General features: G+C 42.1%; 1 protein-coding gene across 2 annotated transcripts in view; it reads left to right on the top strand.

Annotated features, from left to right (window-relative positions):
- The window catches only part of ntrk2a (neurotrophic tyrosine kinase, receptor, type 2a), a 274950-nt gene that overhangs the window by 200695 nt on the left and 46333 nt on the right, over positions 1 to 27922 (top strand). Inside the window, exons 16-18 of one of the 2 annotated variants that reach the window (XM_034170439.1) lie at positions 7984 to 8156; positions 8257 to 8412; positions 9321 to 9405. In XM_034170439.1, the coding sequence (XP_034026330.1) occupies positions 7984 to 8156; positions 8257 to 8412; positions 9321 to 9405 (414 nt within the window). Of the gene's footprint in view, positions 1 to 7983; positions 8157 to 8256; positions 8413 to 9320; positions 9412 to 27922 lie in introns of both variants that reach the window. The other variant, XM_034170438.1, reaches the window with a different exon arrangement.

Genomic DNA, 27922 nt, shown 5'->3' with positions numbered 1-27922 from the left:
GCTTCTTTCCCCCTGCCATCCCCTCATTACCCCATCCCCGTAGAGACGGTGCCTGCTCCCAGACCACCAATAACCAGCAAAAATCTATTTAAGCATAAAAATTCAAAAAGAAAAAATAATATAGCACCTTCAACTGCACCACAGACTAAAACAGTTAAATGTGGTCTATTAAACATTAGGTCTCTCTCTTCTAAGTCCCTGTTAGTAAATGATATAATAATTGATCAACATATTGATTTATTCTGCCTTACAGAAACCTGGTTACAGCAGGATGAATATGTTAGTTTAAATGAGTCAACACCCCCGAGTCACACTAACTGCCAGAATGCTCGTAGCACGGGCCGAGGCGGAGGATTAGCAGCAATCTTCCATTCCAGCTTATTAATTAATCAAAAACCTAGACAGAGCTTTAATTCATTTGAAAGCTTGACTCTTAGTCTTGTCCATCCAAATTGGAAGTCCCAAAAACCAGTTTTATTTGTTATTATCTATCGTCCACCTGGTCGTTACTGTGAGTTTCTCTGTGAATTTTCAGACCTTTTGTCTGACTTAGTGCTTAGCTCAGATAAGATAATTATAGTGGGCGATTTTAACATCCACACAGATGCTGAGAATGACAGCCTCAACACTGCATTTAATCTATTATTAGACTCAATTGGCTTTGCTCAAAATGTAAATGAGTCCACCACCACTTTAATCATATCTTAGATCTTGTTCTGACTTATGGTATGGAAATTGAAGACTTAACAGTATTCCCTGAAAACTCCCTTCTGTCTGATCATTTCTTAATAACATTTACATTTACTCTGATGGACTACCCAGCAGTGGGGAATAAGTTTCTTTACACTAGAAGTCTTTCAGAAAGCGCTGTAACTAGGTTTAAGGATATGATTCCTTCTTTATGTTCTCTAATGCCATATACCAACACAGTGCAGAGTAGCTACCTAAACTCTGTAAGTGAGATAGAGTATCTCGTCAATAGTTTTACATCCTCATTGAAGACAACTTTGGATGCTGTAGCTCCTCTGAAAAAGAGAGCTTTAAATCAGAAGTGCCTGACTCCGTGGTATAACTCACAAACTCGCAGCTTAAAGCAGATAACCCGTAAGTTGGAGAGGAAATGGCGTCTCACTAATTTAGAAGATCTTCACTTAGCCTGGAAAAAGAGTCTGTTGCTCTATAAAAGCCCTCCGTAAAGCTAGGACATCTTACTACTCATCACTAATTGAAGAAAATAAGAACAACCCCAGGTTTCTTTCAGCACTGTAGCCAGGCTGACAAGAGTCAGAGCTCTATTGAGCCGAGTATTCCTTTAACTTTAACTAGTAATGACTTCATGACTTTCTTTGCTAATAAAATTCTAACTGTTAGAGAAAAAATTACTCATAACCATCCCAAAGACATATCGTTATGTTTGGCTGCTTTCAGTGATGCTGGTATTTGGTTAGACTCTTTCTCTCCGATTGTTCTGAGTTATTTTCATTAGTTACTTCCTCCAAACCATCAACATGTCTATTAGACCCCATTCCTACCAGGCTGCTCAAGGAAGCCCTACCATTAATTAATGCTTCGATCTTAAATATGATCAATCTATCTTTATTAGATGGCTATGTACCACAGGCCTTTAAGGTGGCAGTAATTAAACCATTACTTAAAAAGCCATCACTTGACCCAGCTATCTTAGCTAATTATAGGCCAATCTCCAACCTTCCTTTTCTCTCAAAAATTCTTGAAAGGGTAGTTGTAAAACAGCTAACTGATCATCTGCAGAGGAATGGTCTATTTGAAGAGTTTCAGTCAGGTTTTAGAATTCATCATAGTACAGAAACAGCATTAGTGAAGGTTACAAATGATCTTCTTATGGCCTCAGACAGTGGACTCATCTCTGTGCTTGTTCTGTTAGACCTCAGTGCTGCTTTTGATACTGTTGACCATAAAATTTTATTACAGAGATTAGAGCATGCCATAGGTATTAAAGGCACTGAGCTGCGGTGGTTTGAATCATATTTATCTAATAGATTACAATTTGTTCATGTAAATGGGGAATCTTTTTCACAGACTAAGGTTAATTATGGAGTTCCACAAGGTTCTGTGCTAGGACCAATTTTATTCACTTTATACATGTTTCCCTTAGGCAGTATTATCAGACAGCATTGCTTAAATTTTCATTGTTACGCAGATGATACCCAGCTTTATCTATCCATGAAGCCAGAGGACACACACCAATTAGCTAAACTGCAGGATTGTCTTACAGACATAAAGACATGGATGACCTCTAATTTCCTGCTTTTAAACTCAGATAAAACTGAAGTTATTGTACTTGGCCCCACAAATCTTAGAAACATGGTGTCTAACCAGATCCTTCCTCTGGATGGCATTACCCTGACCTCTAGTAATACTGTGAGAAATCTTGGAGTCATTTTTGATCAGGATATGTCATTCAATGCACATATTAAACAAATATGTAGGACTGCCTTTTTGCATTTGTGCAATATCTCTAAAATTAGAAAGGTCTTGTCTCAGAGTGATGCTGAAAAACTAATTCATGCATTTATTTCCTCTAGGCTGGACTATTGTAATTCATTATTATCAGGTTGTCCTAAAAGTTCCCTGAAAAGCCTTCAGTTAATTCAAAATGCTGCAGCTAGAGTACTAACGGGGTCTAGAAGGAGAGAGCATCTCTCACCCATATTGGCCTCTCTTCATTGGCTTCCTGTTAATTCTAGAATAGAATTTAAAATTCTTCTTCTTACTTATAAGGTTTTGAATAATCAGGTCCCATCTTATCTTAGGGACCTCATAATACCATATCACCCCAATAAAAAAAAATTCACTCTCAGACTGCAGGCTTACTTGTAGTTCCTAGGGTTTGTAAGAGTAGAATGGGAGGCAGAGCCTTCAGCTTTCAGGCTCCTCTCCTGTGGAACCAGCTCCCAATTCAGATCAGGGAGACAGACACCCTCTCTACAGTTAAGATTAGGCCTAAAACTTTCCTTTTTGCTAAAGCTTATAGTTAGGGCTGGATCAGGTGACCCTGAACCATCCCTTAGTTATGCTGCTATAGACTTAGACTGCTGGGGGGTTCCCATGATGCACTGAGTGTTTCTTTCTGTTTTTGCTCTGTATGCACCACTCTGCATTTAATCATTAGTGATTGATCTCTGCTCCCCTTCACAGCATGTCTTTTTCCTGGTTCTCTCCCTCAGCCCCAACCAGTCCCAGCAGAAGACTGCCCCTCCCTGAGCCTGGTTCTGCTGGAGGTTTCTTCCTGTTAAAAGGGAGTTTTTCCTTCCCACTATCGCCAAGTGCTTGCTCACAGGGGGTCGTTTTGACCGTTGGGGTTTTTACGTAATTATTGTATGGCCTTGCCTTACAATATAAAGCGCCTTGGGGCAACTGTTTGTTGTGATTTGGCGCTATATAAACAAAATTGATTGATTGATTGATATTTGGACCAAAAAGACCAATTTTATTTCCTTATTCTGTCAAACTGGGAAAGCCTGGCTGCTTGGTGGCAATATTTATTTCCAATAGTAGAGCTAATTATACATAAATATGTAAAAGCAACCTTGTAACTGCAAGGTTAAATTACGTAATAAAATCACTAAATGGGTGGCAGCCTAATGTAACCTCATAAGATAACTGGCTCATGTTCCCGGCACTGATATTAGCATTATGGCTTGTATAGCAAAAAAAAAAAAAAAAAAAAAAGTAGATGAGCGGGTGGGTGAGTGAGTCCATCCCACATTATGTAAGCAATAACTCAAAAACAATGAATGCTATCATCTTGTAGATTAAGTAGCTCAGTGGCATAAGGGCTTGGACAACCAATATGAAGAGTTGTCTGTGTCCTTGGACAAGACACCTCATCTGTGCTGTTCCAGTCCAGTGAACTGTAATATGGGTATCATCCTTACCTGGGGAAGTAACCTAAATCAGGTTGGCATCCTGTCTCGGGAGAGTCCCGCCTGGACAAAAATCCTGCTCTTAAGAACGGTTCATGAATGAGGCCCATTAATTCTATTCATAATACGCCCTAACACTAATCACCTTTGTTAATAAAGTTACACAAATTCTGCCGACTGCATATAGTCACATCCAGGCCACCGTTGGCACACATAATTTTTATTTGCCTTATTTTGAAGTATTTGTAGTCAGCCATTTCCCAGTTGTGCTCAAACTGGCACAGCCAGTATTAAAAATTCATCCAAGTGGTGGGCACAGGTCTGCTAATCCGTTAACCACTAATTAGTGAAGCTAACTTTTTTGTTAGCGGATTAGCTTTTCAGATGACTTCAAAAACCATCAGCAGACAATTAGTTTCTGATATATTAGTTCTGATAACTTTTACACCACTAATGTTTTGTACATAGTTAGTAATGGTGAAAACATTTTTAAACCCTGTTGGCTCCTTTCAGCTACGTATTTTGCAGCAGTGAGGCAGCTGAGAGTAGCTGAGCTCCCTCTACCCCAGAAGAAGGGGCCACAAAAAAAAAACAAAAGTAATTTCCTTCACACCTACAGTGGTCCAGCCGTAAGGCAGATGTCTTGAAAAGGAAAGCAGGTTTCACATATGGTTTTGATTTTTAAATCAGATAATCTGGATAGAATAACTACATTAATGTAAACTCTGTTATTTGTACAAAGTGAAATATAAACACATATCTTTATTTTTAAAATAATGCACTAATTATGAAGTTTGAACATTAGCACACACAGATGCCCAAAGGGATTATAGGTAAACTGAGCCTCCGCTCACACTGATTGGTTGATTTTTTTTCATTTGTAAAAAAAAAAAAAAAGGCATTTGCAAAACCGAAAAGTCTACTGGTGCCCAGTTATATCACATGGTCCAAGAACACATTGTCAAAGCAATTGTGTTCTGGGTCAATTTTCCTTATATGTGGCAGGGAAAATTGGAGCCAACTTTCCCCTCCTCTCTTTTGATCCATAACTGTCATGTCTTACTGTTTTCTTATGAGTTTAACTCTGTAGCTCTCTCTGTTAAAGGCATGCAGGTTAGGTGAAGTAGAAACTTTATAATTATCCATAATAATCCAGGTCTCCCTTGTAAAAGAGATCTCGATCTCAATGGGACTAACCTGCTTAAATAAACGTTAAATAAAAATTTTAAAAAGTTGTCTTTCAACTGTCTTTTATCCATAAATAAAGCTGGATTGGATGAAGTGGTTAGACGAGGATGACCAAATTTTGATGACCGAAAACTGGGACACTGCGCCCAGCAATCAGATACTCAAATGATACTCAAGTTTGCTCAAAGATGCTCAAAGATGAAAAACAGTGAATACCAGGATATTTTCATCACTTTCTAAAAAAAAAAAAAAAAAAGCCAGGATGGCCAGGACAGGACATGAAAACAGGACATGTCCTGGGAAAACAGGACCATTTGGTCACCCTAGGTTAGACAGTGGTTAGACTTTGATGCACCATTTGGAAAACAACTTTGCTTTCCCTATGTAACATTCTATAGATGTCTCTGCCACCTACTGGATGGTTAATGGAGGTACTTCACGTAAACAGCCAACAAATAAAGCTCGCAACCACAGGGAGAAACATGATTCCCCCCACATCAGCAAACACAGGATAAAATATCCAACAGAAGCCAAAAGTAGAGAATGGATAGAATGTTTGCCTGGGGATGGCATCAAAACCTTTCTTTGATTACTGCAAATTAGTTGTGGCAAACAGTGTTCTAGAATTTCAAAAACCTGTGTTTTAGAACACAGTTGCAGAGTCTATATCAAAAGAAAGACATTACACGCTGTACAAAATGGGGGCGCCATTACGTCACCAATTACTTTGGAAAAATGTTTGTTGACTGAATTACATGATATCCAGGTATATTGAATTGTTTTCAATATTGCAACTTGACAGTTTGACATAACTTAATCAACAAAACAAGATGACTTGATCCTTTCATCAAATGGAGTCAACTTTTTGTGTTGTATTTAATGTTATAGATAAAACTTTGTGGAGATTGAGAAGTGACTGTTGTTTCAGAAAGAAATTAAATTCATATGAATGCATCCCTCTCACATCTGAGTCAGAAAATGTGACTTTATTGAATCTGACAAGATAATAGCCCCTTTTTAGTGTAAGAACTGCCAACACAAGTGGGACCCTCTTCAGAACCCTAACTCCACATATGTACAAATGTACGTTTTCGTTTGCTCATCTCTTAAAGCACTTGGCTAAAGTAACTCTGGGGTGCATTAAAATCTCCACTCTTCAGATAACATAAGTGAAAATGATTTCTGTCATGATGCACATTTTCCCGTTAAACAGTTCCCACCCTTACACAGTTTTCCACGTGTTCATAGATATCTTATGCATACTATATTACAGAAGCATGCACTCCCCTGTACAGTACAGTAACTTTCAATCACTAATAGAGTTTAATGGTCCTGCATTTACAGTCATCTATCAATCAACGAGTCATCAATAATATAGAAACAACTTTTACTCTAACTGTATACGTATTAAATGCAGGATTAGTCAATCACAGCATGTGTACATACATATTTTAGAAATGCACACACTTCTGTGTGTACTATAATTACATATATACATGCTTACACTTCTGCATGCCATCAATCATGAATAACTTGCACTTCCAATAGTGTTCTGCTGTCTGATGTGCGTTATGACATTCACAATCTCGTGGTTGTTGATTGTTTTTGAGCTGGCTGATGCGTGAATGTGCAGAAGTCAAATGACAAACAATACATTACTTTGGCTTTTAGGATGGAATTTCTCAAAATATTGGATTCACAGACTGAAAAAAAAAATACCATTTCTAAATGTTTCTCAACTACAATATGTAGTATGAAATAAAGAAATGAATATGACAGCCATTACATTATGAGTGCTTCTACAATGTACATTTAGATCAATTTAGGGGTCTGTTTATTGATGTAGTCATATCTATCTATTATTTTTAAACACATTTTTGATTCATTTTAAGTTAAATGTTGTACCCTTAATAAATAGCAAAGTGGAGCTGGACATGTGTCAAATGCACTAAATGGTTTAGACCTTGCGTTGTATAGGTCATCAGGGTACAGCCTGGAAAGTCATAGGACCAGGCTACAGCTTTTAAAAGTACACTTAAAAGAAAAGAAAGGTCAACTCAGCACTGAGTTACCATGTACGTATATCACATTACAAAACCTGATATTGGAACATAGTCTTCCAGAGAAAAATAACATCTGTGCTGTGTTATTCCTCCATAGCATCATCAAGCAGTATCATATAATGTCCTGTAATAATATGAACAAGCGTTTGGTCCAGATACATGACTATATTTTCACACAAGTGGGCGGTGTTAAGTCTGTATTTAATTCTGGCCTCTCAGCATTGTGACTGCAAGGTTACAGGGTCTTCTTAATAACATTATTTCTTTATTTGTAGGAGCTTCTGTCTATATTCTTGTCATGAACAAACACACGTGAGATGGAGATGAAATCAATTATTCATGAAGCAGAAAAAAAAGCATTTTTCTAGACTTTATTCAGTGTGAAATGAATACTCATGCCACATTACTTTCATTTCCTGAAACTGTCTTTCCGGTCCTCTGTCTGCTTCTCCTGTGACTGTGTATGTTAGACAACCACAGGACAGAGTTCTTCCTTCATGGAAGGGAGACACATTAGTTTCAAAGGGAACTGTGGAATATAATGAATGTAAACAGTGTTGTACTTTGTAATGGCTCACATTAATATGGCTCTGACATTGTTCCAGCCTTTGCTCTGTGCCAGTAATTTCACAGTTCCCGTAACTCACTTTTACAAGTCGATCCACTTGCACTTTTTTTTCATAGTGGACAACTGCCAAATAAATGACAGCAGACTGAGTGTACTGTGAAAAAAACTAATTGGCAATATTCTACATGGCATAATGTACAAGGTTTTCGTGTGTCACATTCATAAAATATCACTTCTGTGTTTGTGTTGGTATGCACAGACGCTTAAAGAGGCCAGTGAGAACGCCAGGAAGGATTTCCACCGTGAGGCTGAGCTGCTGACCAATCTTCAGCACGAACACATCGTGACTTTCTATGGTGTCTGTGTGGAGAGCGACCCACTCATCATGGTGTTTGAGTACATGAAACACGGAGACCTCAACAAGTTCCTCAGGCATGCTACTTTTCATCAGCAAAAAACTGAAAGATTGACAAAGTGCTTTTCCACAAAAATTCATCTGTGAAAAATATCATGTGATGATGTTTGTTCTTAGGGCTCACGGTCCTGACGCAGTGCTGATGGCAGAGGGGCAGACCACCAGACCTGTGGAGCTGACCCAGTCACAGATGCTCCACATCGCTCAGCAGATAGCATCTGGCATGGTCTACCTGGCATCGCAGCACTTTGTGCACCGTGATTTGGCCACCAGGTTTGTTGGATACTCTGTGGTTTATCAGTGTATTGGATATCTTATTATAACATCCACCAAGGACATCATCAAATCATCGGCGTTTATTTATTTATTTATTTGTCCATCTGTCTGTCCGTTAAGATTACATCAAAACTACTGCACATATTTTGATGAACTTTTCAACACAGACAGATGTTGGACCAGGGAAGACTCCATTAAATGTTGGAGGTGACCTGGATCTAGATCCGGATTCTGGATGAAGGCTCACTTTATATGGGCTTTGAAGGATTACTGTTAGCAGGATTATGTCAAAACTGCTGCCTGGATTTTGATGAAATTTTCAACACAGATAGATGTTGGACCATGGAAGACTCAGGATTCTGGATCAAGATTTCAGTTTATATAGGCTTTGAAGGATTATATCAAAACTACTTCACGGATTCTCACCAAATTTGGACCACAGATAGATATTAGGGCATTGACGACTCCATTGAATTTTGGAGGGGATCTGGATCTGGATTGATGGACATCAGAAATCTCTGATTGCTCTTGTTCTTGTTTCAGCTGCTCCCATTAGGGGTTGCCACAGCAGATCACCCATCTCCACCTCATGTTATGGAAGAAATTAAATGTGTTTGAACATTTAACTGGAGTTTTTTCACTGACCTTCCTCAGTATTACTGTCCAGCTAGCTAGCCAAGGCAGGCAGGGCTGTCCAATTGTCAGACTTGGACTACTCACCGCAACGTCCTTTCATATCTCTGAAACAAACACTTCTCTGTCTTTTTGACAATCCAAAGAGTCCGATGGATGAGGTATGACTTTGCCTTAATACGTGTGTAGCTCAAGGATAAATGATGGAAAATGGGAACACTGTGTGGTTTTTCTGTTCTTAGACTGTGTCTGTCTGTGTTGCTGTCCAACAGAAATTGTCTGGTGGGAGAGAACCTGCTCGTAAAGATCGGAGACTTTGGCATGTCCAGAGACGTTTACAGCACTGACTACTACAGGGTAGGTGTATGTGTCGAATTCTTCTCTGGCCCTTATTTTAGCCTGCCTCCTTCCCGCTGCATGGGACCCTCTCCTGCATGAATATGAACGGTGGACTCCAGCAGAGTTGCAGTGAAGGAGCTTGCTGTGGCGGGTTAAACAGTGCAAACAATGTCATGGAACACTGGAGGAAAAGAAGAGAAAAATGTGCTGCTCGTCAGGAAGTCATCTAAACCAGAAATTGGCATACAGCAATGAAAAACACTGACAGAATATGATCTGCTAGGATGCATATCCATGAAAATGCGAAAGGAGTTTGAACTCTGTGAACTGAACGTCATGTTAAAATACAAGTCTAGTAGGTGAAGTTTCCACTAAATGCAGTGCAGCTCCACAGCTGGGTGGCTTCCGTTGGCAGTGCTGCACGAGGGCACTCATCCAGACCTCTAACAGTGAGACTTTCAGCTCAAGACAGAAGCAGCTTCTCCGTAGACCTTTTTAAAAAGCACTGAAAAGCTCCAGGAAATGAAAGGCTTATGAAAAGTGAACAGTATGCATTTGTCCTGATCCCTTACAGACAGATATATGATATGTGTGGAGATTTCTGAGATGGCTCTATCTCATTCACATTTTGTTGCTACTAAAAATGCACACTGTGTTTGCAGAGATACACAGACCAACACCTTTACTGAGATATGTGGTGAATCCAGCTTTATGTTAAAAATATTGATTTACTTTTTTATTCATGTCTAAAATCTTGATTTATTTTGCTTTCATTGCACTTTTGGTTATGGTAAGACAACAGTGAGGGTTTTGTTTCAGTATAAAGTGCATCTGGAAATTATTTGCAGCGCTTCACTTTTTCCACATTTTGTTATGTGACAGCCTTATTCTAAAATGGAGGAAATTAATTTTTCCCCCCCTCAAAATTATACTCACAACACCCCATAATGACAACATGAATTTTTTTAAATTATCATTATTATTATTGCAAATGTATTAAACATAAAAATAAGAAATCACATGTGCATAAATATTCACACCCTTTGCTCAATATGTTGTTGATCCACCTCTGGCAGCAGTTACAGCCTCACATTTTCTTGAATATGTTGCCACAAGCTTGGCCACAAGCTCTATCTTTGCTAACAATACCACTGGAGGCTTACTGAAACTTTCTTGACAGATTGCTTTCGAGGACATTTTTTCCAGTATTGTGGAGTTTTAAAAATGCAGTAGTTGTTTCTTTTAAATATTTTAAGGACCATCATAGACGCAAGATTTAGATGGTTTGGACATGTGTATAGGAGGAACCTAAGGTATATAGGGAGAAAGATACTGAGGATGAAACCACCAGGTGAGGGTGGTCACATCTTCTCCTCTCTCCTCTACTCCTGTTTGTCTCTATCTTTGCCTCAACCTTCAAAGTCCCATCTTCAACAGACTGAGAATTCTTCGAACTACATTCGGAATAACCATGGAATTGATCAGCTGGTCTCTCAACGCTATTGACACCATCTTTTCAACAAGGAAATCAGGATTGGGGGACCCTGCGTGCCCAGAAGGAACCTATCCCACCGCCGCGGGCTATGTTCTCAACACCTGGAAGAATTGGCACGTAGTGTGCTTGGTGCCACTCTCCATGAAAGATGTCGATCATTTATTCTTATTTGTCATTGTGGTAGGAGGGCTTCTGCTACTAGGATTAGGCACTGCCCTGATGTACCGGAAAATTGGCAAGACGGCTGCCACCAAAACCATAATCCCACATCTGTCCGTCATGATTACCGAGGTTGGCAAGGGCTGTACAATCTCAGACTGTGTTAACTTTTGAACTTAAACGCAAGATGGAAACAAAGGAAATTGATGCAAAGGAATTGATGTTGGAGACCAGTGAAAATTCACACAGTTGGATCTGGACAGTTAAGAGAAGCCATATTGGAGTTCTGTGTTTCTCTGTCTAAACCCAAAACACAGCAGCCTTATCAGCTACGGAAGGTCAAAATGCCCTGCTTGTTTTCCTCCAGAAAGATTTCAATGGCCCTGGTGACCCACATGGCTCCCTCTTCATCTGCCCTCCCCCACAGTCTGCGGATGTCAACAAGGCCATTTTGGACTCTACGCATACAAGGACAGAGACTGATATGAACCCACCTGCACACATGGATGCACGCTCCAAGTGTCCAAGGTGTACCCCACCTCACGCCCTATGATTGCTGGGATAGGCTCTAGCCCCCTGTGACCCTTAATTGAAGTAAGTGGTTGAAGATGAGTGAGTGACAGTGTGAATTGTAAATTCAGAAAATTAAGAGATTTGCATTACAAGATTTGTCTTAAAAAAAGATATTTTCATCATGTTGTCTGGATAAGTGGTCACTAAAATAAATATTATGAGTATATTGTGCACTACAGGAGCAGTCCCTGTTGAAAGTGTTGGAATCACTTTTTTTGTGCACAGAAGACAAGGAAGTTGGAGATATCAGGTCTCAAATTTAAATATTAAATATTTATTGTGTGTGTGTGTGTGTGTGTGTGTGTGGTGTGTGTGTGTGTGTGTGTGTGTGTGTGTGGTGTGTGTGTGTGTGTGTGTGTGTGTGTGTGTGTGTGTGTGTGTGTGTGTGTGTGTGTGTGTGTGTGTGTGTGTGTGTGTGTGTGTTTCTCCCCTGACAGATATCTCAGGAACCACATGTGTGTGGATGAGAGAATTGTTTAGCACTTTGAGCTTGTGCATTAGATGGAAATTGCTGTAGAAATACTTTCTATTTACCATAAACTGTAACCTGCAAATAGAATGTAAGATCTTATGACAAGTAAAAGCAACAACAACAGTAAGATGCCCTGCAGGGAACACTGAAGAGTTTGATGTCTGAGTTGGGATCCATCAGAGTTGTTGCATCAGTCTGGTTTGTTTTTATGACCTTTACTGATGCAGTTTCCCCAGAAATTCCAAAACAACTTCCATAGGAGATGTTATATGTTATATACAGACAAATGTGTGTTACCTAGTAGCCTCGTCTTCAGCAAAGAGTGGCAAACCTGCCTGGAGAAGAAGGGACTGAAAGTGAATGCTAACAAAAGAAGGTCATGCTCTGTGGCAAAGAACACAAAGAAATCAGAATGCAGGATAGACGAGGTCAACAATTGAATCAAGTGTTCAAATATCTGGGACTAATGGTACAAGATTTTGCAGGTTGGAGGTTGAAGTGAGAGTGGAAGAAGGGTGGATGAAGTGGAAAGAAATAACAGTCATTTGTGACAAGACAACACATTGCAGGCTGAAGGTTCAGCTGTACAAAGTAGTCATCAGTCCTGCTGTATACATGGAGTCATGGGAGGTTAAAAAGGAGGATGAACAGCTGTTGGAACAAGCAGAAAAGTGGATGTTATGATGATTGTGGTAGTCTCATTGAAAGAAAAGCAGAGGATATTAGGCTGAAATGGTTTAGACATCTATCTAAAGCTGGGCTCCCATTACAGATTTTACAGATTTTTGGCTCCAAGTTGTGTCCCAATTCCAGGAATTAGGAAATTGGGCCCAGCTGATTAAAGTAGCAGGCAAAATTTGAGATTCCGACTAATGTTGCCCGCTACATCCGACTACGGATGAGTCCCAGGACACCAACATTTCTGGAGCTTATAAAGCTGCACTATCTCCACACCTGGGCCTCTCTGAAGACCTTTCTCTGACTCTGACTCCGTCCTACAAGCCTCTGATCTGCAGACCAATCACTAGAACTGTCCAAGCTTGGGGGAGGAAGCCACTTCCCTTCTGCGGGACTGTTTTGAGGACACACGCTGGGAGGTGTTTGTAGAGGGAGCAGATCTGGAGGAATACACCTCATCTGTCCTGGCCTACATCCACTTCTGCACTGAGGCAGTGTTGACCACCAAAACCATCAAGGTGTTTCCGAACCACAAGCCGTGGATGGACAGTCATGTTTGGGTACTCTTCAAGGTTCGGGATGCTGCCTTCCGGTCAGGTGACATGCAGGTCTACAGCCACGCCCGGAGGGATCTAAAAACGGGCATCAGAGAGGTTAAACAGAGGTACAAGCAGTGCCTCGAAGGACACTTTGCCCACAACAACCACGGCAGCATGTGGACTGGCATCAAATCCATTACAGACTATAAGGGCAGCAGCTGACACATCAGCCCTGACAGCACACTGCCTGACACCCTGAACCATTTCTTTGCATGCTTTAACATGTAGAATATCAGAGCAGATCTTCAAACCACTTCACCAAGTGAAGAACCAGAACCCTGACTTTGCTAAATATTACTCCCCCATCTGTACAAATTACATTGTATTAGTGACATTTTGTGGATTACCAATGTGTTACAAATTTTAAAACATATTTAAAAACATTCTCAATTGCTCACAATGTTCTACAACTCTGCTGGAGTTTACACCTGTTTTCAGGCCTGATTCAGTATCTGATTTCCCCCAAATTGCAAACAAAATCTGTATCAAATGTCTATCAACAACAGTGAAATATAATAATAAATATAAAAAAATATTATAACAGTGGAGAAGAATGGACAAGGGAGGCTGATCAGAAAAGAACTTATGAGAAGAGTTAGAGGTGTATGCAAAGGTTTTAGCATCCTCTGACAAATTACTATATCTTAAAATTACAAAACCTTCTGTATAAAAAATCATACTCTTTTATCTCAAAGTAAAAATATAAATCTCTACATCTAAATGAAGTACAATCCAGTTCTACATTTCTTAGAGTTTATGCGAACATCCACAGACCTTTCAGTGACTTAAAGAAATTCTTATATCTGTCCTCTGACCTCTCAAAAGACAACTGGCTGTAAAAGTGATGATTTAATTCTTATATGAAGATGTGTCTGTATGTATGCATTCCATTATTTTGTGTGTTTTATTAGGTTATCTCCTTTAGATCATATTGCAGAAATTTTAATTTACTTAACATTTTTGCCTTTTATTTGATGAAATGTAAATTCAAATGTATAACTTGGACAATCTGATGACAATACTTTTAAAAGTGTCTGAGATGCATTTCTTGGTTTTACATTGTAGAGTTTGTCAATTAGATGGACTTTGAATTTTGTGTTTGTGTCTTAGTCATATTAATGAGCACTGTAGCAATATTCAAAATATAACCCAGAAATCATTTGTTTTGTGACTCAATTATCAGATCACAACAACACTGAAAAGACTATTTCAGAATGTTTGGAGCCTTGAGCCTTACAGCTAGATGTATGTCAGGTCTCACGTGCACAGTACACATGCAGAGTACAGTAATGTACAGTACTGCATGCAACATTATTCACATTACAGGAATTGCAAGTCAGTGGGATGTAACATACACAAAGTGACACCCATACTCCAATTTTACACATCCCAGGGCTGGAGGCCAAACAGAATGCAGCAGTATCTACAGAAAGAAGAGCTACATCGTGCACGCAACGTGTGTGAATTTGTTTGTTTTTCGTGTTACAGGGCCTTTTAATGTGCTGACTGTCAGGATTACTCAGGGGTATAAGCAACAGCTGACAGCAAGGTTTATATTTATTTAATTTTTTTCATGTACAACAATCTGTCACCTTTCTAAAAGGCCAGCTCTAATAAATCATAATGATTGATTGATAGTGACTGTCCCTGTCTCCAGCCACTTTTCCCCGTCCACAGTGACAAACTGACGTGAGTGACAGTGACAAAAAACTCAGAAAGAGAAGAGGAGGGAACAGGCATTCAATGATGGGGGTCAATTTCTGGGAAATAATTATATTAATAAGTGTCAGTTGAAGATGTTCTCTTGGGACGATTTTTTTTTTTTGGGAGGGGGGGGGGGGGTTGGCATGGGTGGAATTGACTGTTTCCATGTGCAGATATAAAGGGCCTGAGTTACTAAAGGTTTACGTGTGTTAAAACGTGTGCAAACACCATAGGCTTGGCAATGCTGATTTACTGGGGTTAGCATCTCACTGGCCTGCGAGTGAGTGAGTGAGTGAGTGAGTGAGTGAGTGAGTGAGTGAGTGAGTGAGTGAGTGAGTGAGTGAGTGAGTGAGTGAGTGAGTGAGTGAGTATCTCACTGGGCTGCGAGTGGTGGAGAGTAGGCACTAGGGCTGTTCATGTTATATAGTGAAAAAATAAAAGTTGTGAGAGACTTTGGGCCACATGTTGTTTTTATTCCACTTGGGGTTTTATACGAGGTCTCTTAGAAAAGTATCCAACCTTTTTATTTTTTTCAAAAACCTGATGGATTTGAATCACGTGTGCTTGCATGAGCCAACCTTGAACCTTCGTGCGCATGCGTGATTTTTTTTCACGCCTGTCGGTTGCGTCATTTGCTTGTAAGCAGCCTTTGTGTGAGGATGGGTGGAGTCTCTCGGTGTTTTTTCTTTGCAAGGAAATGGCAGAACGACTGGAGCAGCGCGACTGCATCAAATTTTGCCACAAACTGGGCCAGGTGGAAACTATTCGGATTATTCAGACGGCTTTCAGTGACGATCCTCTGGGCATCACACAGATTAAGGAGCGGTACAACCGGTTTAAAGACGTCCGCACAATGGTGGAGAGCGCGCCATGCTCTGATCGGCATCAACACGCTGAAAGAACCGGATCTGTTATGTGTCGACGCGGGTTGAGGAGCGGACCTGCGTCAGACAGGACCCAGCGCTAAAAATAACCAGAGAGCGGTTCCAAACAGAAACTATTTATTATTCACCTGTGCTTAAAAGTGTAAAAACATAAAAACAATGTCCCTCTGGTGGAGTGATTCGTGGCTCGCTCTCCAGCGCCCGCAAGGATTAAAGCCGGCGCTCCTGGACTTCCTACCACCGCCAAACACCCCCCAGGTGGACACGACAAACTGATTCTCTGTGAAGCAAAGAGAAGGTGAGGTAAGGCAACAGATACAACTATATCTTCCAATAAACACACGCTATCAGCAACACACTCAGGTCAGTGTCCTTTTTTTTTTACTTTATGCAAATGAGCAGCTTCTCACAACAAGTGGAGGATCACTTATCCTTCACGCCACAGCAGTGTGAAGCAAACTGCACAATTCTCTTCACAATTCCAGTATACTGTGCAACAAAACACCAAGCCACTATCAACAACTACTCAAACACTCAATTACCTTTCGTGTGTGCTGACAGCATGTGTCCTCACCCCTCCCCGCTTCACGGGCTCGATGTGTCAAAACCCAGGTGCGGTCCTCAGCGTCTCACAAACGAACGTCACAAGGTCGAGTTCCCGGCAGTTCTGCTTGAATCACACATGACTTAAATGCAGAACGCCATCCAATTATCTGCTTCAGCTGCAAGTCGTCCAGGTTGCACGTGAGCACCACTCACAGGTGCTTTCCATGATGTTAATGAGGGTGAAGACTCTTCAGCCAGTACCTTCTTCACAGACAAATCAGCCCTCATGCCACCTGGAGAGCAAAGAAAAGAAAAGAACACCAAAACATCCAGCCACGCCCCCCCCAACACACAACAGTACCCCCCCATCAACGGGAAGCCTCCCGGCGACCGAACAGACCAGGCCCGAGAACAGCACCTCCCTCCGGGGTCCACGTCAGGAAGCAGACGGCAAGACAGGCACCGCAGCTGGAAGGCCGGCTGGAATCAACAAAAGCCCCAAAACAGTCCCCAGAACAAGTCCACTCACACAAAAAAAACATAAAACCCACCCAAAACCTCCCCAGGGGACCGTCCCATCAAACCCCGGGAGGAAAGAAACTCCCAAACACAAAAACCCAACCCAGTCCCACAAACACAGTACAAACGTAAATGCATAAAAGAAAAATAACAAACAACCCCCCCCAGAATGACCTGCAGAGCCCAACCCCCCCCTCAGAAGGCCTTCATTGCCAGTTCCAGGAGGAACAGCCAAAACCGTAATCCCACAAAGGTCCCCAGGTCTACATGGAGTAAAACGGTGCCCCCCAGGGGACCGTATCATCGACCCCAGGAGGTACCCTCCCCACAACCCCGGAACCCCAGATCCGGTCACACTTGGCCGGTCGGTCCCAAGCCAATTCCCCCCAGAGGACCGTCCCATCAACCCTGGAGGCGGAACCCGGAAGGAAACAAAATAAAACCAAAAAACCAACCCCCGGAGGACAACCAAAAACAACCCCGGGGGGATATAAAACGACCATAAACCCTGTTACCCTCCCCGGCACCCCGAAAGACCCCAGGTCCCTCCCAGAGCCCCTTGGCGGCTCTATTTTGGCGAACGGCTCAAATATTAAGCCGGAGAAGGGAACAGGTAAAAACAACCCAGCTCCAACCCCAAGGCGCAGCGGAGAACCGGAAATACGTCCGGTGCCCCAACTCGACCATACCCCAGCCACTCTGGGAGGGGTGGAACTACCGAAATGGCAAAACGGCAACAGATCGGCCCACCCCTCCGACTGAGGCATGTCTCCGCTGCACCACACCCCGGCAACACCCATGACAATCGGTACAAAGGCTCACCGAGGCTGGAGTGGAACCGGGCCCTAACCAAACTAAAAGAACGCCTCTAACATCCCCCCCCCCTAGGTGCAGAGGTCTTCTGAGAATGCCCAGCGTGACCAACCTGCACCACCCCACAACCCACAAGACAAGCGGTCTAAGGGCAAGTGAGATTGGGGTTAGGAATGTAGAGAAATAAAAGCAACAAAACAAAACGACCCAACAACCCAAACAGAAAATACCTAAAAACACATACAAAATTGACAAGTAAGTGAGCCCAGGCGGGCTTCTAACCGCCTATCACTCCACCAGATACGCCCCTACCTCCCCAAACAAGTATAACCCCTGATTAAAGAAAACAAAACATTTACTTGTGCTAGAATTGTTTTTTTTTTTTGTTTTTTTATGTGGGTTCTTTTGCCTGTCCCAGAACACTTGGAGTTACGTCACCGTTATTTCTCTTGACGCTTACGTGTCGGGGCAATACAGGAATCTCGACTCGTCCGAGCTGCATGGGCTCGTCAATAGGAGGAGCCGGAGGTCCCGTCGGAGGAGCCTCAGTGGGGCGAAGAAGAGGCAGCCCAGCTTTGTGTCGGGGAAAGCCCCGAGACAAAAAAAAAAACGCTCTGATGGGCGTCCTCTCTCGCGTCCACGCTCCTTCATCCGATCATCTAGACGAATCACCAACGATATTAGCTCGTCTAAATCGTTTGGCTCATCACGGACCGCCAGCTCATCTTTTAATGACTCATTTAACCCGTCTACAAACACGCCCCGTAATGCTGCGGCATTCCAACCTGATTGAGCAGCAAGCTCCGTAACACGGGCGTCTGTTTGTTTAATTTGATTTGCGAGATGCTGTAATTGCTCCCATATTTTCTCCAAGTGTTCTTGAATCTTTTCGGCAAAAGGAACCGCCTCTGCCGCTGGGTCCATTATGGAATGGCCGGGGAACTACTGTTATGTGTCGACGCGGGTTGAGGAGCGGACCTGCGTCAGACAGGACCCAGCGCTAAAAATAACCAGAGAGCGGTTCCAAACAGAAACTATTTATTATTCACCTGTGCTTAAAAGTGTAAAAACATAAAAACAACATCCCTCTGGTGGAGTGATTCGTGGCTCGCTCTCCAGCGCCCGCAAGGATTAAAGCCGGCGCTCCTGGACTTCCTACCACCGCCAAACACCCCCCAGGTGGACACGACAAACTGATTCTCTGTGAAGCAAAGAGAAGGTGAGGTAAGGCAACAGATACAACTATATCTTCCAATAAACACACGCTATCAGCAACACACTCAGGTCAGTGTCCTTTTTTTTTACTTTATGCAAATGAGCAGCTTCTCACAACAAGTGGAGGATCACTTATCCTTCACGCCACAGCAGTGAGAAGCAAACTGCACAATTCTCTTCACAATTCCAGTATACTGTGCAACAAAACACCAAGCCACTATCAACAACTACTCAAACACTCAATTACCTTTCCCGCCATCCAATTATCTGCTTCAGCTGCAAGTCGTCCAGGTTGCACGTGAGCACCACTCACAGGTGCTTTCCATGATGTTAATGAGGGTGAAGACTCTTCAGCCAGCACCTTCTTCACAGACAAATCAGCCCTCATGCCACCTGGAGAGCAAAGAAAAGAAAAGAACACCAAAACATCCAGCCACGCCCCCCCAACACACAACAGGATCATTTCCAAAGTGAACACTGTGGTGATGCGGGACCGTCGTGTGATTATCCGAGAAATTGCAGAAGAGGTGGACATCAGCACTTTTTCGGCACATTCCACTGTGAAAGAAGATTTTGCCATGAAAAGAGTTGCAGCGAAATTCATCGGCACGAAGCTGATGGCGCTGCAACAGCGCCTCCGTGATGAAGTCTCACAGGACATGTTGTAACATGCCCTGACATGTCCAGCTTGTCCACAATTTCTCGGAGAGTCACACGACTGAAAAGCCACCGAAAGCCGTCTGAATCTTCCGAATGGTTGACGAACTGGGCATGTTACAACATGTCCTGTGAGACTTCAACACGGAGGCGCTGTTGCAGCGCCATCAGCTTCGTGCCGATGAATTTCACTGCAACTCTTTTCATGGCAAAATCTTCTTTCACAGTGGAATGTGCCGAAAAAGTGCTGATGTCCACCTCTTCTGCAATTTCTCGGATAATCACACGATGGTCCCGCATCACCACAGCGTTCACTTTGGAAATGATCCGGTCGTTTCAGCGTGTTGATGCCGATCGGAGCGCGGCGCGCTCTCCACCATTGTGCGGACGTCTTTAAACCAGTTGTACCGCTTCTTAATCTGTGTGATGCCCATAGGATCGTCATCGAAAGCCGTCTGAATAATCCGAATAGTTTCCACCTGGCTGTCACCCAGTTTGTGGCAAAATTTGATGCAGTCGCGCTGCTCCAGTCGTTCCGCCATTTCCTTGCAAAGAAAAAACGCCGAGAGACTCCACCCATCCTCACAAAAAGGGTGCTTACAAGCATATGACGCAACCGACAGGCGTGAAAAAAATCACGCATGCGCACGAAGGTTCAAGGTTGGCTCATGCAAGCACACGTGATTCAAATCCATCAGGTTTTTGAAAAAAATTAAAAGGTCTGATACTTTTCTAACAGACCTCGTATAAAACCCCAAGTGGAACAAAAACAACATGTGGCCCAAAGTCTCTCACAACTTTTATTTTTTCACTATATAACATGAACAGCCTTAGTGCCTACTCTCCACCACTCACAGCCCAGGCTGCAATGTTTTAGAGTGTAAAGGGTTAAAATGAAAGAGCATATGATGCAATAATTGTTCTTCCAGGACAGCACCATTATCACCCAGTCATTCGTCTATCGCCATCAGAAAGAAATTACACTGCAAACAAAGCGAAAATGCATAGAAAAAGTGATGATGCGGTGGAAAGTGGACATGTGTTGCAGTTTGTTTATGACCCTGGAGCTCAAACATGTCAAGGCGGTTGTGCAGGCGTCAATGAGAGACGGCAGCTACTATGTCAAGGTGTGTATATCTCGCTAAAACTTACCAACCAACCTCTCCCATTTGCCTTGTCTTCCCTTCTCCAATGTGAACTGACAAAACCACACTTTTCGCTACGCTATGGTGATTGTAGCACAAAAAAAAAAACAGTATACCATTTTTCCATGTGAAGTGATGCTGTGTTTGTGCAGGCTGTCCCCAGAAGTGGTCAATTCCCACAATATCATGCAGGGGTTCAAATGAGGCTGCGCTGCCCCATAAACAATAAGAAAAGTGTGAACAGCCACTCACTGACTTACAGAATGATGTCCAGGTACTGCGTCTCTCAACTTCCATTGACGTCTTCACAGACAATGAAAATAAAAACAAATCACACACATGCACGGTGGGTGGGTGCAAGCCAGTTGCAAAGCAGGGTGGCTGGAGGCTGCTGGACTCATTCACCCACTTCCAGAAGTACTGTTCCTCTCCGATCATATAAAAGGAAAAATGTGTGTCAACCCCTCACAAGTTGTCCCACATACAACTGAGGCAAGGGGAAGATGAATGGCTGCAAACCTTGTGCCGAACTCAAGCAAATTTCCTCACAGATTCCATTCACAGGCTGTTGCAGCAGTGAGATACTAGCGTAACAGAACACACAGTGGATTAGTGGGTTGCACTGTTGCCTCACACTGAGAAAGTTTCCGGTTCACTTCTAACCTGGTCCTATCTGTGTGGAGTTTATAGGTTTTCGGCGTGCTTGCAAGAGTTCCCTCTGGGTGCTTCCAGTGGCATGCAGGTCAGCTGAATTGGCAACTCGCTTTAAGCGTCTGATGCAGATGGAAAAGCACTATATAAATGCAGTCCATTTAACTCTAAACTGACTGTAGGTGTGAGTGTGAATAATAAGTATTGAACACATCACAATTTTTCTCAGTAAATGTATTTCTAAAAGTACTATGGACATGAAATTTACACTAGATATCGGTAACAACCCAAGTAATCCACATATACAAAGAAATCAAACCATAGATGTCCATAAATTAAGTTATGTGTAATAATATGAACTAACACAAATACTGAATACCTGAAGAAAGGGAGGTACAAGAAGACATGGAAAGCCAAGACACCAGCTGAAATAATCTATCAATAATTAGAAAGCAATCCTGCTTCTTGCCAGTGCAAATTAATATCAGCTGGTTCAGTCCCAACTGATAGCCCACACACACACAAAGGTGTCTCATAACAATGGTGTCACACAAGAAACATCACATGGTGGGTAAAAGCAAAGAGCTCTCTCAAGATCTTTGCAACCTTTTTGTTGCAAAACACACTGATGGCATTGGTTACAGAGCAATTTCTAAACTTCTGAATGTTCCACTGTTGCATAATCCCGAAGTGGAAAGAACATCATTTCATCATAAACCAGCGACGACTAGGTTCTCCTCACAAGATTTGTGACAGAGGAGTGAAAAGAATTATCAGAAGAGTTGCCCAAGAGCCAACCAATACTTGTGGAGAGCCTCAGAAAGACCTAGAATTAGCAGGTACAATTTTTTCAAGAAAACAATAAGTTCTCAACCGCCATGGCCTGTACACATGCTCACCATGCATGACTCCATTACTGAAGAAAAAAGCATGTTTAAACTTGTTTAAAGTTTGCTGAACAACATTTAAACAAGCCTATGAAATATTGTGAGAATATATTCTGGTTAGATGAGACCAAAACTGAACTCTTTGAATGCCATAATACCATGTTTGGAGGTCAAATGGCACTGCATATCACCCCCAAAACATTAAATGCACCGAGACATTGTTGATAATCTTTTGCCATCTACCAGGATGATGACGATGAAATGAGGGTGGACATTTCAGCAAGACAATGAACCCAAACACACAGCTGAGGAAAATGTCAATTGGTTTCTGAGAATTAAAATAATGCAGCTATAATTTTCCAGTCAGTCACCTGACATGAATCCAATAGAAAATCTATGGAAAGAGCAAAAGATCAGAGTTCATAGAAGAGATCCATAGAACCTTCAAGATTTGAAGACTGTTGGTGTTGAATGGGCCAAAATTACACCTGAGAAGTGCATGAGACTACATAGTTTCTCCATACAGGAGACATCTTGAAGCTGTTATTACCAACAAAGGCTTTTGTACAAAGTAATAAATGAATTTCAGTAAGTATGTTCAATACATTTCCCAATGTCATTCCATTTTATAACATACAGTATAATTTCTGTAGTTATTTGTTTTGGTTTCTTTGTATGGGTTACTTGGGTTGTTACTGACATCTGATGAAAATTTCATGCCAACACCACCTTTACAATAGTGTCGTGTTCAACACTTATTTTATCCGCTGTATGTCGGCCTGTGATAGACTGGTAGCCTGTCCAGGGTGTACCCTGCCTCTTGCCCAGTGACCTCTGTGATAGTCATTAGCCCGAATTGACCCTGAATTGGAAAATTAATGAGTGACATTTAGAATCTTTCAGTCATTTGTCACGATCTTTGCTAAATTTATTTTATTTAAATATTTTGTAAAAATACAATATTGAGTATAATCATACTATATCATGCTATAAGTAAACCAGTAAGACCATCATACATACATAAATTTTCATTGTTACGCAGATGATACCCAGCTTTATCTATCCATGAAGCCAGAGGACACACACCAATTAGCTAAACTGCAGGATTGTCTTACAGACATAAAGACATGGATTACCTCTAATTTCCTGCTTTTAAACTCAGATAAAACTGAAGTTATTGTACTTGGCCCCACAAATCTTAGAAACATGGTGTCTAACCAGATCCTTACTCTGGATGGCATTACCCCTGACCTCTAGTAATACTGTTGAGAAATCTTGGAGCCATTTTTGATCAGGATATGTCATTCAAAGCGTATATTAAACAAATATGTAGGACTGCTTTTTTGCATTTACGCAATATCTCTAAAATCAGAAAGGTCTTGTCTCAGAGTGATGCTGAAAAACTAATTCATGCATTTATTTCCTCTAGGCTGGACTATTGTAATGCATTATTATCAGGTTGTCCTAAAAGTTCCCTAAAAAGCCTTCAGTTAATTCAAAATGCTGCAGCTAGAGTACTGATGGGGACTAGAAGGAGAGAGCATATCTCACCCATATTGGCCTCTCTTCATTGGCTTCCTGTTAATTCTAGAATAGAATTTAAAATTCTTCTTCTTACTTATAAGGTTTTGAATAATCAGGTCCCATCTTATCTTAGGGACCTCGTAGTACCATATCACCCCAATAGAGCGCTTCGCTCTCAGACTGCAGGCTTACTTGTAGTTCCTAGGGTTTGTAAGAGTAGAATGGGAGGCAGAGCCTTCAGCTTTCAGGCTCCTCTCCTGTGGAACCAGCTCCCAATTCAGATCAGGGAGACAGACACCCTCTCTACTTTTAAGATTAGGCTTAAAAACTTCCTTTTTGCTAAAGCTTATAGTTAGGGCTGGATCAGGTGACCCTGAACCATCCCTTAGTTATGCTGCTATAGACGTAGACTGCTGGGGGGGTTCCCATGATGCACTGTTTCTTTCTCTTTTTGCTCTGTATGCACCACTCTGCATTTAATCATTAGTGATCGATCTCTGCTCCCCTCCACAGCATGTCTTTTTCCTGGTTCTCTCCTCAGCCCCAACCAGTCCCAGCAGAAGACTGCCCCTCCCTGAGCCTGGTTCTGCTGGAGGTTTCTTCCTGTTAAAAGGGAGTTTTTCCTTCCCACTGTAGCCAAGTGCTTGCTCACAGGGGGTCGTTTTGACCGTTGGGGTTTTACATAATTATTGTATGGCCTTGCCTTACAATATAAAGCGCCTTGGGGCAACTGTTTGTTGTGATTTGGCGCTATATAAAAAAATTGATTGAAATTGATTGATTGATACAGTATTTGATGAACGGACATATATATTGTATACAAACAGGACAAACAATCTAAATCAGTCCTATTGTTGTAGATATAACAAAAATGTAAAGGCATATTGCACAATGTAAAAGTAAGTGCATGAGAAAATTAGAATTATAGTTAAGAAAATTATCAGAAGTTTAAACAAGAGCAGTTTGAAAAGGCCAAATTATTATTTGAATTTCTAGTAGCAGAAATGTTGTTTCTTGTGAAACTTTGATATAAAGTTACATCAACAGCATTATGACTTTTAGCAAGATTCATAAAGATTGCTTTTTCTCATCTAAACACTGGTAGGATTCTGGATTATAGTCAAATTCAAAATATAAACTGACAATGGTTTTCATTTGTGGCTTTTCTTTGTAGTATCTTTGAGTGATGCCCCATCCCACCCTCCTCCTCCTTCCTTTCACCCCTCCTCAATAAAGCAAACCACCAAGGCTGTAGCCATGGTAACGGACCAAGGCAGCATCTGAGCCTCGGTGACGTATCAAATGTTTCTCGGGAAGAAAAGTAATCAGAGAACTTCTGTTTAGTATGCTGAAGTGGTACAAGAGGAAGAGAGGGAGGGTGCACGGGAGTGTGGGAGAAAGAGAGGGGGTGGCAACAAGATGAAAGGAGAGAAAGAGCTGGAAAGAAAGGAAGAGGGAGAATGAAGGGAGTAAAAAAGAAGGGGGGATGTAGTGGGAGGCCAGGGAAGAAGAAACCAAAAGACGTGCATATATGAAAGGTGAAAGGCAGTGGTTGAGCAATAAATGAGCAGATGAGGAGAGGAGCAAGAGGAGAGGTCAGACTGTCTGCAGAATACAATGAGAAATAAATTCATCATATAGGCAGGGAAAACTAGAGGGAAAAATGTTTCTGTCAACACAAAAATAAAAGAAACGAGGAGCAACAGGCTGCTGTGAAGCATGCAGAAATCCAGGAAGGGAGAGAGAAATGTATCAGCGGGTAGAGCACAGAGACAAGTCATGCTCTTGCGTCAGACAGGAGCAAAGATGAGTCATAGAGGAGCTGGAACCCACCACCACACACCCACACAGTGTGTGTGTGTGTGTGTGTGTGTGTGTGTGTGTGTGTGTGTGTGTGTGTGTGTGTGTGTGTGTGTGTGTGTGTGTGTGTGTGTGTGTGTGTGTGTGTGTGTGTGTGTGTGTGTGTGTGTTTTAAACCACTGATTCAGAGTCTCATGCTGTGCTGCAGTATGGTCTGGTTCAGCAGGATATCCATGAAATTTAAAAACTAAACTCACTCACTCACTCATCTTCAACTGCTTACTCCAGTGAAGTGTCGCAGGGGCTGGAGCCTGTAGTATATAAGTGGATCTATTTACTTCAGCGGAACCACTCCCCTAGCTATGTTTACATATAGGTTATCTGCCAGCGCAGTGATATGTAAAGGTGCGTTTACATATAACCAAGACGCGTTACGAATGTCATTTTTCTGTCATTCGTGACACATTCCTGACATTCTTAATGTAATTTAACACATCTGAATAGGTTTCTTAATAGTGCGTGTTGGTGCGTGATATTCTTGATATTCGTGGAGCATGTTTTTGCCTGTCGAAAAATTTTCCACGAATGTCACACACCACCCTCATTTCGTCTCACGTCGTGGAGGTCGCAACTGAGCGTATTGATCCGTCTTGATGAGTATTGATCCTTAATAGAACGTGACAACGTTCGTAGTGGTTCCTGTGATGGTTCTTGGAGCCCAAACTGTCACGCGTTATTATGAAGTGACACGGAAACTGTCAAGTTTTGACACGACTTGTAATGCGGCGTCACATTTCACTGCGCGCCACGACAAATCAGTTTTCTGTCATGTGCGCACAATTAAACTCGGCTCTAAATGTCGTTCCACAGTTTCTGCTGAAGCTCCTCAGGACGCTCCTGCAGGTGTTCCACCTGCTGTTGTAACTGATGAGCGGGAGAACGGGTCTGAACCAGAGGAACCAGAGGAGCGAGAGGAGACTCACGTGCTGCCAGACATCTCTGCACCTCCTCCAGTCCGGTGGAGGAAGAAGCGTGCGCACAATTAAACCCTGCTGCACCACATTCAGTTTGATTGCTGAAACCAAGTCGGCTAAAAGTCTAATTTCAGTGCTCTTCAGCGCGCTCCTGCAGGTGTTCCACCTGCTGCATGCGCCTGATGTTTGGGAAAATGCGCGAGACGAGAGCCGCATGAAGCCACACATCTGGCGCTGTCCTCCTCCTCTCTGCGCCACTCCATGGCACAGAGCCCAACTACGCATGCAGTCACAAAGTTCTTCCGAAAAACTGGAACGATCTGAATTCGGTTGGATGAATATGGGTGGTGTGGGAGACAATTCACCTCATTCACAACGTGACAGAACTAACAATGCGCTGTTACGCGCATAGCGCGCAACAATGAGGAACACTATTCTTGACAGTGGTAATGGTTCCTGATGATTCTCCAGCAACACGTGCCATAATTGTAACGTGTGGTAACAGGTTGCAGCAGTTCCGGAGGACAACCTGACGCCTCTGCCCGAATCATCACATTGTGATCAGCGGCCAAGAATGTGTACTTCATGGCATTCGTGAGTGTCGTCGTTATGTGTAAACATAGCATAATAGAGACTTGCAGTGAAAGCCAAGTAAGAGTCATTGTTCATGCTACCTCCGAGTGGGATCATTATTTGCATTTACTATGTGGAGTAAAGACACAACAAATTGGCGACAAGGTAATTCGGACCCTAAACAACTGCACGAAATGAAAAGTTAAACCGGAGAGGAGAAGAAGAAACGATTGAAACAAAGCAGGAGACGAAACGAAAGCAAGAGGCGAAATGAAAACTAGCAAAGGATCTGTGAGTAACAGTGCATAGCACACAGTGAAATAACTCAGATACACGAATAAGATTCTGGATTTTCAGTCTGAAATGGCTTACTTTGGGAAATAAGAGGAGTTTGATAGCTCAAATGAAAGACTGGGATTCATATAGAGCGAGTGGTGGTTATATTGTGCGCTAATAGATAGAGGATGAGAAAAAAGTGCCGTCCTGCTCAGTCTAATGGGAGCGAAAACTTACAATCTCTACGTAATTCCCTGAGCCCTGCTAAACCGTCGAGCAAGTCATACAAAGACATTGTTGAGACGTTTGCAGAAGAAACTTAAATCCGCACCACTAGTAATAGCGGAAAGATTTCATACAAAGGAATCAAACAAAGGAAGAAAGCATATCC

Source organism: Thalassophryne amazonica, chromosome 5 (assembly GCF_902500255.1).
Source record: "Thalassophryne amazonica chromosome 5, fThaAma1.1, whole genome shotgun sequence".
In the NCBI taxonomy this organism is placed as follows: domain Eukaryota; kingdom Metazoa; phylum Chordata; class Actinopteri; order Batrachoidiformes; family Batrachoididae; genus Thalassophryne; species Thalassophryne amazonica.
This window is presented reverse-complemented; position numbering and strand designations above follow the sequence as displayed.